At 43.6% G+C, this 17,417-nt stretch overlaps 1 protein-coding gene across 4 annotated transcripts in view; it reads right to left on the reverse strand.

The window, feature by feature from the left end:
* Positions 1 to 1,163: 1,163 nt before the first annotated feature.
* The window catches only part of palm3 (paralemmin 3), an 85,753-nt gene continuing 69,499 nt past the window's right edge, over positions 1,164 to 17,417 (reverse strand). For all 4 annotated transcript variants that reach the window (XM_062971496.1, XM_062971498.1, XM_062971495.1 and 1 more), the window contains 3 exons: positions 9,916 to 9,946; positions 7,950 to 8,057; positions 1,164 to 4,871 (listed from right to left, as the gene is read on the reverse strand). In XM_062971496.1, coding sequence (XP_062827566.1) covers positions 2,488 to 4,871; positions 7,950 to 8,057; positions 9,916 to 9,946 — 2,523 coding nt within the window. In that variant the 3' untranslated portion in view covers positions 1,164 to 2,487. The remainder of the gene's footprint in view (positions 4,872 to 7,949; positions 8,058 to 9,915; positions 9,947 to 17,417) is intronic.

Raw genomic sequence — 17,417 nt, forward strand, 5'->3', positions numbered from 1 at the left:
TTGGGTTTAAGCTAAACCGGTTGTTGACCATGAACCCATTCCTGTTGTTTGCCTAAATGACAGTCTCAAACTTAGTTATGGTATCTATTCAAACAAAATACAATCTAGTATAGGTACCCTGTATATACAATATCCAGGTGGATTTATTCAACCATCAATCTGTATATATACAACATAATTGTAAAGAGTAATTATAACATTGCATCGGGTTTGAATCTGGTTTAAGCTAATTCAGTCTCTAGTCTTAAATCCAGTTCTAGCTAATGTAGTTTCTGGTTCTCAATACAGTCCTATCGTCGTCTTGATAATAATCTCAAGATCTGTTGTAGTGTTGTTCAAGGTGAAATCATTCAAAGCAAAATAAAATGCAGTATAAATTTCTTGTATATATGATAACAAAGTGGATTTACTCAATGGTGAAGAGTTCACTGGGTTGTTCACTGGATTGTATGGTCGATTACTCTTCCTTAATGGTGAAATGAATTCACCCGAGATGGTTTAAAGAATCAGTTACTCACCAACAGTGTGTTAAGTATAAGTTGATGTTATACCATAAAAGATAAAGGTTTCCCCTGACATTAAGTCCAGTCATGTCTGACTCTGGGGGTTGGTGCTCATCTCCATTTCTAAGCCGAAGAGCCGCCGTTGTCCGTAGACAGCTCCAAGGTAATGTGGCCGGCATGACTATTATATACAATACTTTTCCTTTTTTGCTGTGTATAGTAGACATCTGTGTTTTGCTCCCACTGTTAGCCCCAACTTCTGCCAACCTAGCAGTTCGAAAACATGCAAATGTGAGGAGATCAATAGGTAACACTTTGGCAGGAAGGTAACGGAGCTCCATGCGGTCATGCCAGCCACATGACCTTGGAGCAACTCTTAGTTTGGAAAACTGCTCCTTTTTTTGGGCAGGAGCGGGTGTTACTACAACTTCCAGACCTTCCAGGGGGATTCAGGAAGTTGTGATTCAAAAGGAACTTTTCCAAACTTTGTGCAGGAAATGACTCCAAAAGCCTCCCTTTCACTAGCCTGTTGTGTACACCGTGTTGATTCTCCAGTTGATACTGTTATTACTGGAACAAAGCTAATGTGTTAAACAGCATTTTTCCAATTCCAGGGTGCGCGGCTTGCTTCCTGCCCACAAGCACAGTAACAGATTTCACTTTTGTCATTGCATCTGACTTTAATTGAGAATCTCTCTGTAACTGCCCAGGAATTGACATGTAAAAGGCTCTTACTGGCTTTGGTGGGGGCCCTAAACAAGGTTAGATACTAATTATAATTCAAACAAAGTGCATAGAATAAACAGTCATGGGAAAGGGAGGTAGAGGGCTGGGGGTCTTTGCGCCCTGACAGGCAGAGCAGCGGCCCAGTGGTTGTTAGAGGAATGGAAGGATCACAGTCAGGAAAAGATGTCTCCCTCTGGCATTGTGAGGGAGAAAAGTCTGTCTGCCCCAGAGGGGGTCTTGGCTGGGAGGCTCTATTCAGGAGGGAGGGCTCCAGCAGCGCCTGGTCCAAAGTCTCTTCCAGTGCACCGCCGACTGGCAAGGAGCCCTCTTTTGCCCGCGGTGTCATAGTGCTGATCCAGATCCATCGTACGCAACTGGACCATCTCAGCAGAGGTGCAGAAATAAGGTGGTGCTCCAAATCTGGAAAGTGCCTAGACTGCTTTGGGAAGTCATGCCAAGTTGACCAAGGGATTCAAGCACATGTAAAGGGGTGGAGATGTCAAGAATGCTGCATGCATTGTGTATAGCCTTTATGCCCAGCCCTGTGAAAATTATCTACAAGTTATGTGGGAGCGTGGAATTGAATAATGGCACGTGACAGTAAATATGCTGCTGTGCAAGCCTGTGAGAGCAAACATAGGACTGTATAGTATCTGTACTGAATGTTCCAACACCTCTGCACAAAGATGTGCATTCTGAAGGTGCAAATGAGAATCCATGCATGCCAAAGTGAATGGAAGGCATGCTCCTGAAGGATTTGGGTGCTGAGGTCCCAGGATTCAGTTTGTGGAAAAAAAATAGGCCCACAATGATAGGGTGCTGTGGCATGTGTGTGAGAATACCCATGTGCAAGTGCGCATGCATGAATATGGACACACCAAAACATGCCGGAACCTCTCCAAAAGTGAGGGCATGGCATTGCTGAATCTCCCCATCACCACCTCCCGAAAAGCAGGGGTGGATAAGCTGTGTAGTGGAAGGAGGGAGGGGAAGAGACATATCCACTGCGCTGTCTGTGACCTGACAAACCCTCCAGGGGCCAGCTCCAAAACAGCAACTCTGTTGCTCCAAAGAACCAAAGGGTGTGGGGTTTGTGTGTTGTGTGTGCTCATGTGTGTGTATATGTTCTGCCTACACTAGACTACTGGCAGGGCAAATTACCAGTTCCAGAGCCTGCCGCTGGGACCAGATCAACAACTCCTATTCCTGAGGGAGAGAGGAATGGAGGGCATCTCAGCTGGGCAAAAGTGCCCGGGGCCTACATGACCGAACAACACTGGCATGATTTCTGCTTGCGCCTGCTCTGGCTCTGGTCTTCGCCTTCCTCTTGGCGGGACCCAGTGGGCTGGAGCTGGCGGGATGAGGCAGTGTTGGCAGAGGCGGTGGTGTAGGTTGGGGTCTCCTGGTTCAGGGCTGCCTGGGGCTTTAGGATCCCTGTCTTGGACAGTTGTGGGTCTCCTAGAGACATTTCTGGAGGGGCTACCGAGGCATTTGTTGCATTCAGCAGGGGCTGCTGCTCAGCATGGAGATCTCCCAGGACTTCTGGCATCTCTTCTGCTGTTGTTGAGGACAGGTTGGCATCTCCACCTCCTTTCACTTCCTGGTTTGCCATGGGGGCAGTCTTGCTCAAAATGGATTGGGCATGCTCTTGGCTGGATGAGAGCAAAACATCAGGAACGTTTGCTATATCCTGCAGTGTTGCATTTGGGCCTTGCTTGGGGGATGGGGTCTGGTCAGGCAGTGCAGGTATTTTTTCCACATCAGATGACACGGTCTTTGCTACCTCCGCAAGAGAAGAAGGTTGGTCTTGAGCAGAGGTTGGCACCAGCTCCTCCAACACTATTTGGGCCTCACCGGGAAGTGACTTTCTGGCTTCAGGGAGACTGGGTAAGGTTTGACTGGGCAGGGGCTCCTGAGATTCCTCTGTAGAAGACCTCCCAACCTCTGGCAGAGAAGAAAGGGTCTGTCCCTCCACAAATGGCCATGTTTGAACCTGCAGGATCTGCTCTGGTCCAGAGACTGGAGTCTCCATGGGAACCAGATGCTCATCGCCACCCACAGAAGATGGGGCTTGGCCTTGAAGAATATTGTCAGCCTCTGGCAAAGAAGAAATCTGAGTCTCTGGTGCGGTTGTTGTTTGGTGCTCCAGTTCTATCTGAATCTCTTTCAAAGTCAGCTCTTGAGCATCTTGAAGGGGACTGACCTCATCAGGCAGAGAAGAAAGTGGATTAGGCAGTGAGGAGGTGATGTCTGGAAATGAATCCCTAACCTCCATCACAAACGATTCTTGATTTTCAAGAGTTGATGATATCTGGGAAGATCTCTCTTTTTCATGCAAAGTGGAGGGAATGTCATCTGACAGAGATGCGAGCTGGTCTGAAGGAGGTGATAGCATCTGATCTGGCAAAGGAGTGCTTTGTAAAGAGGTTGGGATCTGATCCAGACAGGCTCCATTAGTTTCGTGCACAGGGGATGGGACCTGGTCCAACGAGGAGTGTTTAGCTTCCTGCAAAGCAATGGCCACACCCTGCGATGAAAGCGCTTTCTGTTCTGAAAAAGAGGGGAAAGAGTCCTGCAGAGATGGTGGGTTTGGATCTAAAACAGGTTCCTGCTCTGAAGAGACAATCTGAGCCAGAAGAGGTCCCTCAGTTTCTTGCAAAGGAGGACCACCCTGGTTCAAAAGAACTGATGGACTCTGATTCGGCTGTGACAAAACCACAGGCTCCAGGAGGGGACTCTCCATTTCCTGAAGAGAAGAAGGGATCTGATCTAGAAGGGATCCCTTTGTGTCTTGCAGAGAAGGGATTAGATTCTGAGCATCAAGTGCAACCTGTTCTGCTGGAGATGATGACAACTTGTCCTCTTCTGAAGAGGCTTCAGGAACAGGAGAGGTCTGGTCTGGAAACAGTGGCTCTGCTTTTTGCCCCAGCACTGAGATCTCTGCTTCATGGGATGCTTGTGGCTCCTTCTTGTTTTCTTGAGTTGACTGTCCTGATGTTACTGAATTTGCTGCCACAGCATCACTAACTGCTGGATCTTGGGTAGGCTCCACTTCACTGACACTCTGCCCTGGCAGCTCTGTCTGCCCTGCTCCCATCAGAGCTGTCTCTTTGCCCAGTTCTCCATCCGCCTGCTGCATAGAAGAATCAAGACAGCTGCTCACATCCTGGACCTGGTTGGAGGGACTCTGCTGATGTTCATCCTGTGATGTGGGAGACTCTCCCTCTGGGCCTTCACGGCTGCCAAGCTCGCCATCCAGTTGGCTTCCTAAAGCAGTTGGGGACGTTTCTTGACCTAAGTCACTGCAAAGGGGGGCCGGCTCACTCCCCTCTTCACAGCCGTTCCTCAAAGGAGCAGGCTCCTCGGTCTCTTCTTCCTTCACGATGGAGCTCTGCTTCTGCCCAACAGCATCCATGCTTCCCACTTCCTGGCCCAAATGGTCACGGATCACCATCTCCTCGACAGCCAGCTTCCTGTGGTGACTGGGAGCGGCTTCAGCGGGATTTGGGCTCTGCAGGGGTGGCTTTGTGGCAGGAGACACTTCAGAATTGTCCTGATGAAACTGGAGATCCCCACTTTCAGCAACCACAGGACTGACTTTGTCGTTCACCTGTTCAGGGCTGCATTCACCGCCAAACACATCTTTGGAGAGGAAAAACAACAGGATGTCAAACACTTTGGTCCCTGGATACCTGAACCTTCTTTAAGCTACTTTAACAAGGAATGCTACTTGATGGCATCTGGTATGAATTCATTCATTCAAGGCATATCTGTGCCACAAACCCATATTGTCTGCTTCTCAGCTTGACTATGAAGCCCCCAATGGTGCAATAGGTTAAACCCTTGTGCCGGCAGGACTGCTGACCGAAAGGTTGGCGATTCGAATCCAGAGAGCTCCCCATGCGGGGACATGAGAGAACCTCCCACAGGATGGTAAAACATTTAACATCCATGCGTCCCATGGGCAATGTCCTTGCAGATGGCCAATGCTCTCACACCAGAAGTGACTTGCGGTTTCTCAAGTTGCTCCTGACACAAAAAAACCTTGACTATGTTTCTTAACAAAAATCCCTCTATGCATTTCAGAAAATCTATAACTCTTTCATGAGGGCAGACTCAAATCAGATATAGTAGAGTCTCATTTATCCAACATAAATGGGCCGGCAGAACGTTGGATAAGTGAATATGTTGGATAATAAGGCGGGATTAAGGAAAAGCCTATTAAACATCAAATTAGGTTATGATTTTACAAATTAAGCACCAAAACATCATGTTATACAACAAATTTGACAGAAAAAGTAGTTCAATACGCAGTAATGCTATGTAGTAATTACTGTATTTACGAATTTAGCACCAAAATATCATGATGTATTGAAAGCATTGACTACAAAAATGCGTTGGATAATCCAGAACGTTGGATAAGTGAAACTCTACTGTATAAAACACATGTAAATAGCTACAGGGAAACTACTAATGTAAATCCTTTTGCTGTTTTTCCTGTAGCATAGTTGCCAATTTGCTCAGAGAAAGAAAGTGCAATGTCAAACAAGAAGTGAAAAAGAAAAGAGGTACCAGGGAGAGATAAATGGGGCTATCCCACCTATTTGGGGGGTCTAGTTCTATCTAGCAGTGGTTTCTGCTTAACTGACGCACACCAACTGCTGTCATCCCTGACAGATTTCCTTAAAAGGAATATGATTCTTATAAAGCAATAGGGTTTCCTCTACCCATTATAGAGACGGCTGGATAGCACTCTAGGATACACAACCAGAATTCTTGGTCTCCTATCAGTATAACAAAATTTCCCTTGCAATCCTCCCTCCCCGCCTTTTAGAAAAAAACTTATATGGTTATCTAATGAATAAGTGATAACTGAGGTGCCAATGCACATTGGCTTCAGTGCTACACTCTGGAAATAACACATGTGCAAAGCAGCTTGAATCTAAACAACTGCCTACACTGGTGAGCCTTTAAAGGATCAGTTCTTTATAGGATCAGTTATCTAGGATTATACTGACAAAGTAGAACTACAGGCTGCAATACCATATCCTCCAACTGTCCTGATTTGGAAGGACTAGTCTCATTTAAGGGGCCCCTAATGGCACAGTGTGTTAAAGCACTGAGCTGCTGAACTTGCAGACGAAAAGGTCCCAGATTCAAATCCCTGGAGTGGAATGAGGGCCTGCTGTTAGCCCCAGCTCCTGCCAACCTAGCAGTTTGAAAACATGCAAATGTGAGTAGATCAATAGGTACCGCTCCAGCGGGAAGGTAACGGTGCTCCATGGAGTCATGCCGACCACATGACCTTGGAGGTGTCTATGGACAACGCCAGCCCTTTGGCTTAGAAATGGAGATGAGCACCAACCCCCAGAGTCGGTCACGACTGGACTTAACGTCAGGGGAAACCTTTACCTTTACCTAGTCCCATTTATTCCTCTTTAGTCTTTTTTTGTAAACTTCCTTTAAAATATCCCAGGGCCCTTTCACACAGCCATATAACCCAGAATATCAAGGCAGAAAATCCCACAATATCTGCTTTGAACTGGCTTATCTGCTTTGTTCAATATCTGCTTTGAACTGTCTACCTTGAAGTCCTGTTTACTGGTATTTGAATCCTTGATGGAGTATATTGATTAGGATTTGTAATTTTTTGTCTGTTTTTAATAAAATTGTTTTGGTTCTGTCTTATTATGTTGTTTATTATGTTTACTATGTTTCACTTAGTTGTATGGGTTTTTTTTGACAATTGAATGTTTTTTAATCATGTTGGAAACCATCCTCTCAAGGAGATGGAGTGGTATATAAATAAAGTTGTTGTTGTTGTTATCTGAGTCCACATTGCCATATATTCAAAGCAGATAATGTGGGATTGCATCCAGCTGTGTGGAAGGCACCCCAGTTTATCTCTCCTCCTCTCACTTTCCTCCTTGGTCCCTGGCTTATTCAAAATGTGATAGTAATTTGCACTGAATTTACTCAGTAAGGAGAAGAAAAAGCATAATCTTCTTTCCTGTAGGCTTTGGCCAAAGCACACTGCTGCAGAATCTCCTAGCTTCTGTGCTCTTCCTCATTTATAACTTTAGTAATCCTGGGGGTGCCTAAATGAAGTAGAGAGAAAGCTGCCTCACAGAAGGAACCAAAGTTTGGCTTCAGAAATCCCTCATGGCCTCTTTCAGTGTTTCAAGACCACATTTGCAATTGCAGCTCAGAAGATCAGAGCTAAAATAGTAAAATCCATACTTGAGGTCAGAAATGGAAATGGCGATGGTTTGGGATGATACAAATCAGACACTGTCATTGTTATGTTGCTGCTATCATAATTTTAAAGAGCTAGTTTTAATTTTTGAATAAGTTTTAATGTTTATATTGGAAAGTGTTTTATATATATATATATATATATATATATATATATATATATATATATAAAGATCACTCATGCTGAGAGATGGATATTTTAGGAGTTTGCCCAGTATAATCTGCAGATACCTATATCTGACCATGTCCCATGGCATTAAAAAAAAGGCAGCAGGAAGTCAGCTTCTTTACCATTCTAATTTACAGAATTTATATTTGTGGGAAATGGTCACAGTCCTACTTAGGACCTTTGCCCACTGCCTTCTTACTTCTGCTGGACAGCAGAAGCTTGGCCCATGGATCTCGGCTAGAGCCCCATCTGAGCATTTTACTCAACAGTAGGCCTTGTTTCTTGCTAGTACCCACCATCTCCTGACATGTCTCCATTTTGCAGTTTCTCTTTGGCTGCTTCCTTCTCAAGTCTTTCAGGTGGGACAGGAGCCAACTCAAGTCTGGACTCAGGGCTACTTCTCCCTGTAAAGAATTCATTAAATCAGATTCAGAAAGAGTTGCCAAGCCCTTTCGGGGTCCTGTGCCCAAGGGTTCAATAAGCCTTTTGCTGATCTCCCCCACATCCCACCCCCAACCTCAACTGTAATGTCCAGAACAAGAGATTTGAAAACCAACCTGCAGACCATAATAAATCTCAAGTCCTCTAGTGTCACTAAAAATTAAAAGTGGGGATAGTAGGAAGGCACCTTCTACACTGCCATATAAAATCCAAATTGTTTGCTTTGAAATTGCTTATATGGTAGTGTAGACATATAATCCATTTCAAAGCAGATTATCTGGATTATGTGGCAGTGTAGATCCAGCCTGAAGATAGTAAGAAGTAAGGATGTAAACTGTTATTGACTGGGGAATAGATGAAGGGCAATGTAATCTGTTTAGTTAAATCAAGGAGGCAAAGAAAGTTGGGGAAACCATGTTGGGATGGACTCAGGCCCCTTTTACACAGCCATATAAAATCCAGATTATCTGATGTGAATCGACAGTGTAGACTCATATAATCCAGTTTTTTTATTGTGTCAGAAGCAACTTGAGAACATACTTTTTTCTTTTTTTCGTGTCAGGAGCAACCGGAGTTGCTTCTGGAGTGAGAGAATTGGCCGTCTGCAAGGACGTTGCCCAGGGACGCCCGGATGTTTTGATGTTTTACCATCCTTGTGGGAGGCTTCTCTCATGTCCCTGCATGGAGCTGGAGCTGAAAGAGGGAGATCATCTGCGCTCTGCCCGGGTGGGATTCGAACCTGGCAGCTTCCAGGTCAGCAACCCAACCTTCAAGTGATGAGGCTTTTATCCCCTAGGCCACCGGAGGCTCTGAGAACATACTGCAAATTGCTTCTGGTGTGAGAGAATTGGTCTACAGAGACGTTGACCAGGGGATGCTGGATGTGTTGCTGGGAGGCAACACATCCAGCAAGATAGAGCTGACAAATGAGAGCTCACCCTGTCTTGCGGATTCAAACTGGCAACTTTCAGGACAGCAACCCAACCTTCAGGTCAGCAGTCCAGCCGGCACAAGGTTTTAACTCATTGCGACATCTTCTTTCAAAGCAGATGATGTGGATTATCTGATTTGATAATCTGGATTATATGGCAGGGTAGAAGGGGCCTGAATGATGGTCAAAGGTGGGGATAATAATAATAATAATAATAATAATAATAATAATAATAATAACAACTTATTTTTATATCCTGCTTAGATGGCCAATACTTCAACATCTTGGGCCCCTTCTACACAGCTGATAAAATCTGACATTATCTGATTTGAACTGGAATATATGGCAGTGTGGACTCAGATAACCCAGTTCAAAGCAGATACTGTGGGATTTTCTGCCTTGATATTCTGAGTTATATGACTGTGTGGAAGGCAAAGAAGGAACACAAGTGAAAGATATTGGAAAATTCTGTCTTTATGCCCTTCAAAATTGTATCAACGAACTAAGAGGTATAAAGAACTCTAGCTTTCCTCACCTATTGTTCCTGAACAAACATGAATTAGAGATAATATTCAAGTAATACCAAACCTCACTTCTTTTAAAGCAGTGGTTCTCAACCTGGGATCCCCAGATGGTTTGGTCTACAACTCCCAGAAATCCCAGCTATTTTACCAGCTGTTAGGAATGCTAGGAGTTGAAGGCCAAAGCAGCTGGGGACCCAAGGTTGAGAACCACTGTAAAGGAAAATATTTTCAGTTGCACATATGTGAATATTTTGAGGCATATTTGAAGTCAATTGCAGAAAACCCTTTGGCAAGCAACCTTTGGGGCCACTTTTGTACCATCGTGCATTCCCCAGGCATATGTTTATGTGATAAAGAATGACTTACCTTGAGGAGAAGACGAAGATATCAGAGGAACCTAAGAACAAAAGAGAACATTTGTTTTACTCCAACACAAATGACACTTTATTCATCTCATTTGTACTGTTCAATTCCTCAAAAGACTACAGGGTGGAATTCTGTTATTGTTATTCTCACAATCCTGCAGAGTACATTAGATTCATGGTGAAGACAGAGGGGCCGCAGTTGCGCAATGGTTAAACCCTTGTGTTGCTGAACTGCTGACCCGAAGGTTGGCAGTTCGAATCCACGAGACATGGTGAGCTCCTGTCTGTCAACCCTAGCTCCTGCCAACCAAGCAGTTCAAAAACATGCAAATGTGAGTAGATAAATAGGTACCACGTCAGCAGGAAAAGGTAAAGAGATGCTCCAAGCAATCTTACCAGCTACATGACCAGGAGGTGACAAGGCAGGCTCCTCGGCTTGAACATGGAGAAAGCATCTCCCCAGAGCCAGAGATGAGCACCGCCTCCAGAAGCCGGAAATGAAAGGAGAAGCCTTTGTCTTTGTTTGTGTGTTTCATTGTATGAGATTGCAAAGGCACCAGACATTTGACTATGTCTGCTGTAAATGCTGTAATCCACTCCAAGTCCCTTAGGGGAGAAGGGCGGAATATAAATAGTGTATTATTATTATTATTATTATTATTATTATTATTATTATTATTATTATTTATAGAATAGATTGGGAGAATTAGCTCTATGATCAGCACAAAGATGGCTTTTCCTTCCAAAAGCAAAGTCTTTAGGTAAGGGAGATGACATTTGTGAAACTGCACCACAGGTCTGGCCAGGACACTCTACCTCTAATTCACAAAACAGTTTTTGAAAAATATTTCCTTTTTACACATAAGATATGGATGAATATGTCACACATACTTTCTTAAAATGGTAGTAAGCCATTTTAAGATGGTGTGATTGATTTTAAGGTGGATTAATATTTTAATACATTTAATACATGGCTTTAATAACATGCTTAACTGTTTTTTAATTGTTATATTTATATGTTTTGGCAGTGTTTAAATTAACAGTGTTTTATATGTATTGGGCTGCTTTGAGTTTTCTGGGCTGTATGCCTATGTTCCAGAAGCATTCCCTCCTGACATTTTACCCACATCTATGGCAGGCATCCTCAGAAGTTGTGAGTTTTGTTGGAAACTAAGCAAGTGGGGTTTATATATTTGTGGAATGTTCAGTGTGGGAGAAAGAACTCTTGTCTGTATGAGGCAAGTGTGAATGTTGCAATTGGCCATCCTGATTAGCACTGAATAGCTTTGCAGCTTCAAAGTCTGGCTGCTTCCATACAACCCGGAAAACTCACAGTGAATCTGGCCATGAAAGCCTTCGACAACATATTTATATGTATTATTTGCTGCCTTGAATCCTTATATCAGGAGAAAGGCAAAATAAAAATAAAGAAAACAATAATTAGTTTAAAAAGCAAGGTGTCCTCCTGAAAAATAGATAGAGGGCCAAGACTGACAACTGATCATATCATTTATTTATTCTATGTATGTGATGTGTGCAATTTTGGTGGATTCTGGTTTTACGTATAAAAACAAGGTTAAGGTGAAATGTAGCCTACTGGGGGGGCATACACGGCCTCACAAGGTCTTCTTTGTGACCCCAACCTTCCATCTTCTTGCCACTTAAATTCATCTGCAAACTATGGACCTCTCTTTAAAATGAGAATTTCCCGTTTTAGTTTTCCTGGCCTGCTTATGAAATTTGGCAGTCGAGTTAGGCACCAAATCTAATCAGCACAGACACTGGAAGGAGGCCAGTCTTTAGAAGGTTTCATGGAGGAGGAAAATTGGCTGCTGGATTCACCAGAGCTGCCCACCTCTGATTTAATAAATCAGTATTTGCATGTATCTTCATGAATGTCTCAATATGTATTGTTTACATTCAGGCCTTCTCTCTGACATGCATTGGTAATTTTAGTGGCATTAGTTTATTTTATTGACATGGGTTATATTTGGATTAAGGGCCATCATTTCAATACGCATTTGTCTAAGTTATGCACTTGTTCAATTATTTATATAAGCACGTGGAGTGTAATGGTGTGAGTGCTAGACTACACCTTTGCAGAACTGCAGTTCAAATCCCTGTTCGGAAATAGAAATGCATTGGGTGACTAAGGGCTATTCCAAACAACTCTATATCCCAGAATATCAAGGCAGAAAATTCCACATTATCTGAGTGTGGACTCAACCCAGTTCAAAGCAGATATTGTGGGATTTTCTGCCTTGATATTCTAGGATATAGGCCTGTGTGGAAGGCCCTTTCCACACAACTGAATAAAATCCCACATTTTCTGCTTTGAACTGGGGGCCCTTCCACACATCCATATAACCCAGAATACCATGGCAGAAAATCCCACAATATCTGCTTTGAAATGGGTTATTTGATTCCACACTGTCATATATCTTAGGGCCCTTTCACACAGCCCTATATCCCAGAATATCAAGACAGGAAATCCTACAGTATCTGCTTTGAACTAGAATATATGGCAGTGTGGACTCTGATAACCCAGTTCAAAGCAGATATTGTGGGATTTTTCTGCCTTGATATCCTGGGATATAGAGTTGTGTGAAAGGGCCCTAAGATATATGGCAGTGTGGAATCAAATAACCCATTTCAAAGCAGATATTGTGGGATTTTCTGCCTTGGTATTCTGGGTTATATGGCTGTGTGGAAGGCCCTAAGGCCCCTTTCACACAGCTGAATAAAATCCCACATTATCTCCTTTGAACTGGGATATATGGCAGTGTAGACTCAGATAAACCAGTTCAAAGCAGATATTGAAGGATTTCCTGCCTTCTGGGTTATATGGCTGTATGGCAGTGCCTTATGGAAAGTCTCTTGGCTGTAATAAGTGCACCTATAGGAAACAACCTGGAGGCACACAACAATACAATATTTATTTATCACCATAAATAAATATTGCATTGTTGTGTACCTCCAGGTGGTTTCCAATATGCAAATGGTTTTTGCATAAGATACAAAGGGGGTGAGGGATGAGGAATATAATGAATGTTTCCAATACTTTTTTATTCTTCTTCTGCTGAGTAGTAGTTTTGCCATTGGACTGAGAGTAAATATTTCACTTTTGAAACCAGGGGCCCTTCCACATAGCCCTATATTCCAGAATACCAAGGCAGAAAATCCCAGAATATCTGCTTTGGACTGGCTTATCTGAGTCCACACTGCCATATATCCCAGTTCAAAGCAGATATTGTGGGGTTTTATTCAGCTGTGTGGATGGGGCCCAAGTTCATACTGCAGCTTGCTGTTGTTGTTAACTGCTGTTAAGTTCAATAAGAGATCTCTATGGCTGAATCTGGGGGCCCTGGTGGCACAGTGTGTTAAAGCACTGAGCTTCTGAACTTGCGGACCAAAAGGTCTCAGGTTCAAACCCCGGGAGCAGAATGAGCGCCCGCTGTTAGCCCCAGCTCTTGCCAACCTAGCAGTTCGAAAACATGCAAATGTGAATAGATCAATAGGTACCGCTCCGACAGGAAGGTAACGGCGCTCCATGCAGTCATGCCGGCCACATGACCTTGAGATGTCTATGGACAACGCCAGCTCTTCGGTTTAGAAATGGAGATGAGCACCAACCCCCAGAGTCGGTTACGACTGGACTTAACGTCAGGGGAAAACCTTTACCTTTTATGGCTGAATCTACACTGCACTATATGCCATGATCTGATCTCAGATTATCTTCTCATCCCAGATTATCTGGCAGTGTAGACTCATATAATCCAGTTCAAAGCAGACAATCCGGGATTAGATCCTGGGATATAGGGAAATGAAGAACCAGGCTATGTCTTCTATTTAGATATTATTCCTGTCCTAATTCAGATAGTGGGTCTAATTTCCTTGTCACCTGCAGGCATCATGGCTAACAAGGACTGGAATTCAGGCTTCCCTGCAAGAAGCCACAATCCAGTACAGTAGGAGCAACAGCCTCTGGACTTTGGCCTAATTTCAAAAGGCTTCCGTGAGTCACAATTCCAAGCCCTTGACGAGAGCAGCCTGCCACTTGCCTACCAGTCTGTTGGGTGCGGAAGGCAGGAGAGAGGTGCAGGCAGGACACTTAGCAGACAGAAAAGGAGATGGTCTTGCTCACATTTTGGGCTGGCCTGATTTGGAGTGGGTGGCACACCCTCAACAAAAACAAAGGCCCTCCACCCTGAATTACACCCTCAACCAGCTCATTTCATGCAAAGACTGACCCATATATCCCATATGAGACAGGGCAACCTTTGTTAACCAGTCTGTTTTCAGTTGTGCTAATCTTTCTGCTGATAATTTGAGCAAACGCCTGCCAACATCTCCTGCCCAGTTTACATTCCTGCCTCCTTTTTGCCTTCATCAGTATAGCTTCCCTGGTCTGTTTTATGATCTTTTAAAAATCTGATTTAGGCCCCTTCTACATTGCTATATAATCCAGATAATCAAATCGGATAATCAATTGAACTGGATTATATGAGTCTATACTGCCATATAATCCAGTTCAAATCAGATAATCTGGATTTTATATGGCAATGTAGAAGAGGCCATAGATGATTCAATCATTCTTTTATCAAGCCACATCATTCCACCTAATTTCAGTGGAAATGTCTTCCTCCCCACACCAAACCTCGTTTATAGCAGTGTAGGTAAAAAGGTAAAGGTAAAGGTTTTCCCTGACGTTAAGTCCAGTCGTGACCGACTCTAGGGGTTGGTGCTCATCTCTATTTCTAAGCCGAAGAGCCGGTGTTGTCCGTAGACACCTCCAAGGTCATGTTGGCAGCATGACTGCATGGAGGAAGGTTTTTTTCGTGTCAGGAGCGACTTGAGAAACTGCAAGTCACTTCTGGTGTGAGAGAATTGGCTGTCAGCAAGGACATTGCTCAGGGGACGCCCGGATGTTTGATGTTTTACCATCCTCATGGGAGGCTTCTCTCTGTCCTCACATGGGGAGCTGGAGCTGACAGAGGGAGCTCATCTGCTATCTCTGGATTTGAACCACCAACCTGTCAGTCAGCAGTCCTGCCAGCACAAGGGTTTAACCCATTACACCACTGGGGGCTCTTATACAGTGAGCTATGATGATTCCATTTCTAGCTGCCTTGTAGGATTGAGAAGGTGCTGCAAGGCATCTTAGGCTGCATTTCCATGTTAGAATTAATGCAGTCTGACACCAGTTTACCTGGGGGTTGGTGCTCATCTCCATTTCTAAGCCGAAGAGCCGGCGTTGTCCATAGACATCTCCAGGTCATGTGGCCGGCATGACTGCATGGAGCGCCGTTACCTTCCTGTGGTACCTATTGATCTACTCACATTTGTGTGTTTTTGAACTGCTAAGTTGGCAGGAGCTGGGGCTAACAGCAGGCGCTCATTCAGCTCCTGGAATTTAACCTGGGACCTTTTGGACCGCAAGTTCAGCAGCTCAGTGCTTTAACACACTGTGCCACCAGGGGCAGTGTAGAAGGGGCCTCATATAATCCAGTTCAAAGCAGATAAAGTGTATAAACTTGATTTCATAACCTGGATTATATAGCAGTGTAGATCCAACCTTAGTTCCACTCGTCCCTCATAGGCCCCTTCGGCATGCCATGTTATGGTCCCTTCATTACTAGTTGTTATTACCCAAGGAATAAACCAGTTAAAGGGACAAAGAAAGGTGGCAAAGAATGCTAGTAAATGCTTTCTCTTGAAATCTAACCAATCTCCCTATGGGGGGCTCACCTTGGGCCCCATACACTGCCACATAAAATCCAGATTATCTTCTTTGAACTGTATTACAAAGCAGTGTAGACTCATATGATCCAGTTCAAAGCAGATATTGTGGATTATATGGCAGTGTAGATCCAGCCTAAGAAAATTAATTTTAGTTTTGTTATATTTGCATCATTGTTCGCTTCTGAAGTCAGCTGAAGAAATTTGCTTCACTGTCAGATTCCTAAGTGAGTCTGCCTAAGTCACACATGTATGTGTTCTCAAATCACCTGTCAACTTATGACAACTCATGAATCTCATAGGTATTTCTTAAATAAGGAATACACAGAGATGATTCTGCCCAGTCCTGCTGCTAAAATATAGTCTACAGCTGTGGTTCTCAACCTATGGGTTCCCAGATGTTTTGGCCTTCAACTCCCAGAAATCCTAACAGCTAGTAAACTGGCTGGGATTTTGGGGAATTGTAGGCCAAAACACCTGGGGACACACAGGTTGAGAACCATTGGTCTACAGCATCTGGTATCCATTAGTGGTCTCCCATCCAAAATCAGGTGGGATATGGTGACTTTAGTGAACACTATTTAGGCTCTGCCTAGGCCTTCATTCTGCTTAATTCAGGCTGGGAGATCCAGGAAGCCGTTGTCTACAAAAAGGTAACTCTTCCCAGTTCTGGCTTCTCTGATGCTGGATCACAACAGAATTGATAGAACTAGGGAGGGGAGCTGAGTGAGTAATGATTCATGGGCTGGTCAGATTTTTCAGCTGGGAGTGGTAGCTGGCCTGAGATAAATGAATGGCAGTCTATTCTACCTACTCGTAATCTGCTATTGTCTCACAGGAACCCAGTACGGCTGTTCTTAACTATGGAGCTAGAGATCTTGTCAGCCTGATCTTGAGCAGATTTACTCAAAGTATCCCCCTTTAGTTCAACGGGACTTTCTTTTTTAGTCAGAAGCCAATATGATATGACTAGTGCTTCCTTTGCATACTCCAGTGAGCTGACCTTATCAGCTATGTATATAGTTCATATCAAGTTGAGGGATACAACAATTCTACTTAAAAACAAAATCCATGTTGCATTGGTGCTTTTTACCTATCAAGGCTGGATCTACACTGCCCTATCCCCCAGGATTTGATTCCAGATTATCTGTTTATTCTGGATTATCCGGCTCAAAGTAGTATACATCCATCCTAATATAATCAAGATATCCAATACTGGTACAGTAGAGTGTCACTTATCCAACACTCGCTTATCCAACGTTCTGGATTATCCAACACATTTTTGTAGTCAATGTTTTCAATACATCTTGATACTTTGGTACTAAATTCGTAAATACAGTAATTGCTACATAGCATTACTACGTATTGAACTACTTTTTCCGTCAAACTTGTTGTATAACATGATGTTTTGGTGCTTAATTTGTAAAATCATAACCAAATTTGATGTTTAATAAGCTTTTCCTTAATCCCTCCTTATTATCCAACATATTCACTTATCCAACGTTCTGCCCGCCCGTTTATGTTGGATAACTGAGACTCTACTTTATTAAAAAATATTTTTTTGCTGAGTCCTCTTGGGGAGATAGGATGGGATAAAAATAGAGTTGCATCATCATCATCATCATCATCATCATCATCATTATCATTATTATTATTTCAATACCTAAGGCTTAGGTAGGGCCTAAATAGTGTACACTAAAGGCACCAGATCCCATCTGATCTTGGATGGGAGACCACCAATGGATACCGGGTGCAGTAGACTAT

The sequence above is a fragment of the Anolis carolinensis genome, chromosome 2 (assembly GCF_035594765.1).
Source record: "Anolis carolinensis isolate JA03-04 chromosome 2, rAnoCar3.1.pri, whole genome shotgun sequence".
NCBI lineage: Eukaryota > Metazoa > Chordata > Lepidosauria > Squamata > Dactyloidae > Anolis > Anolis carolinensis.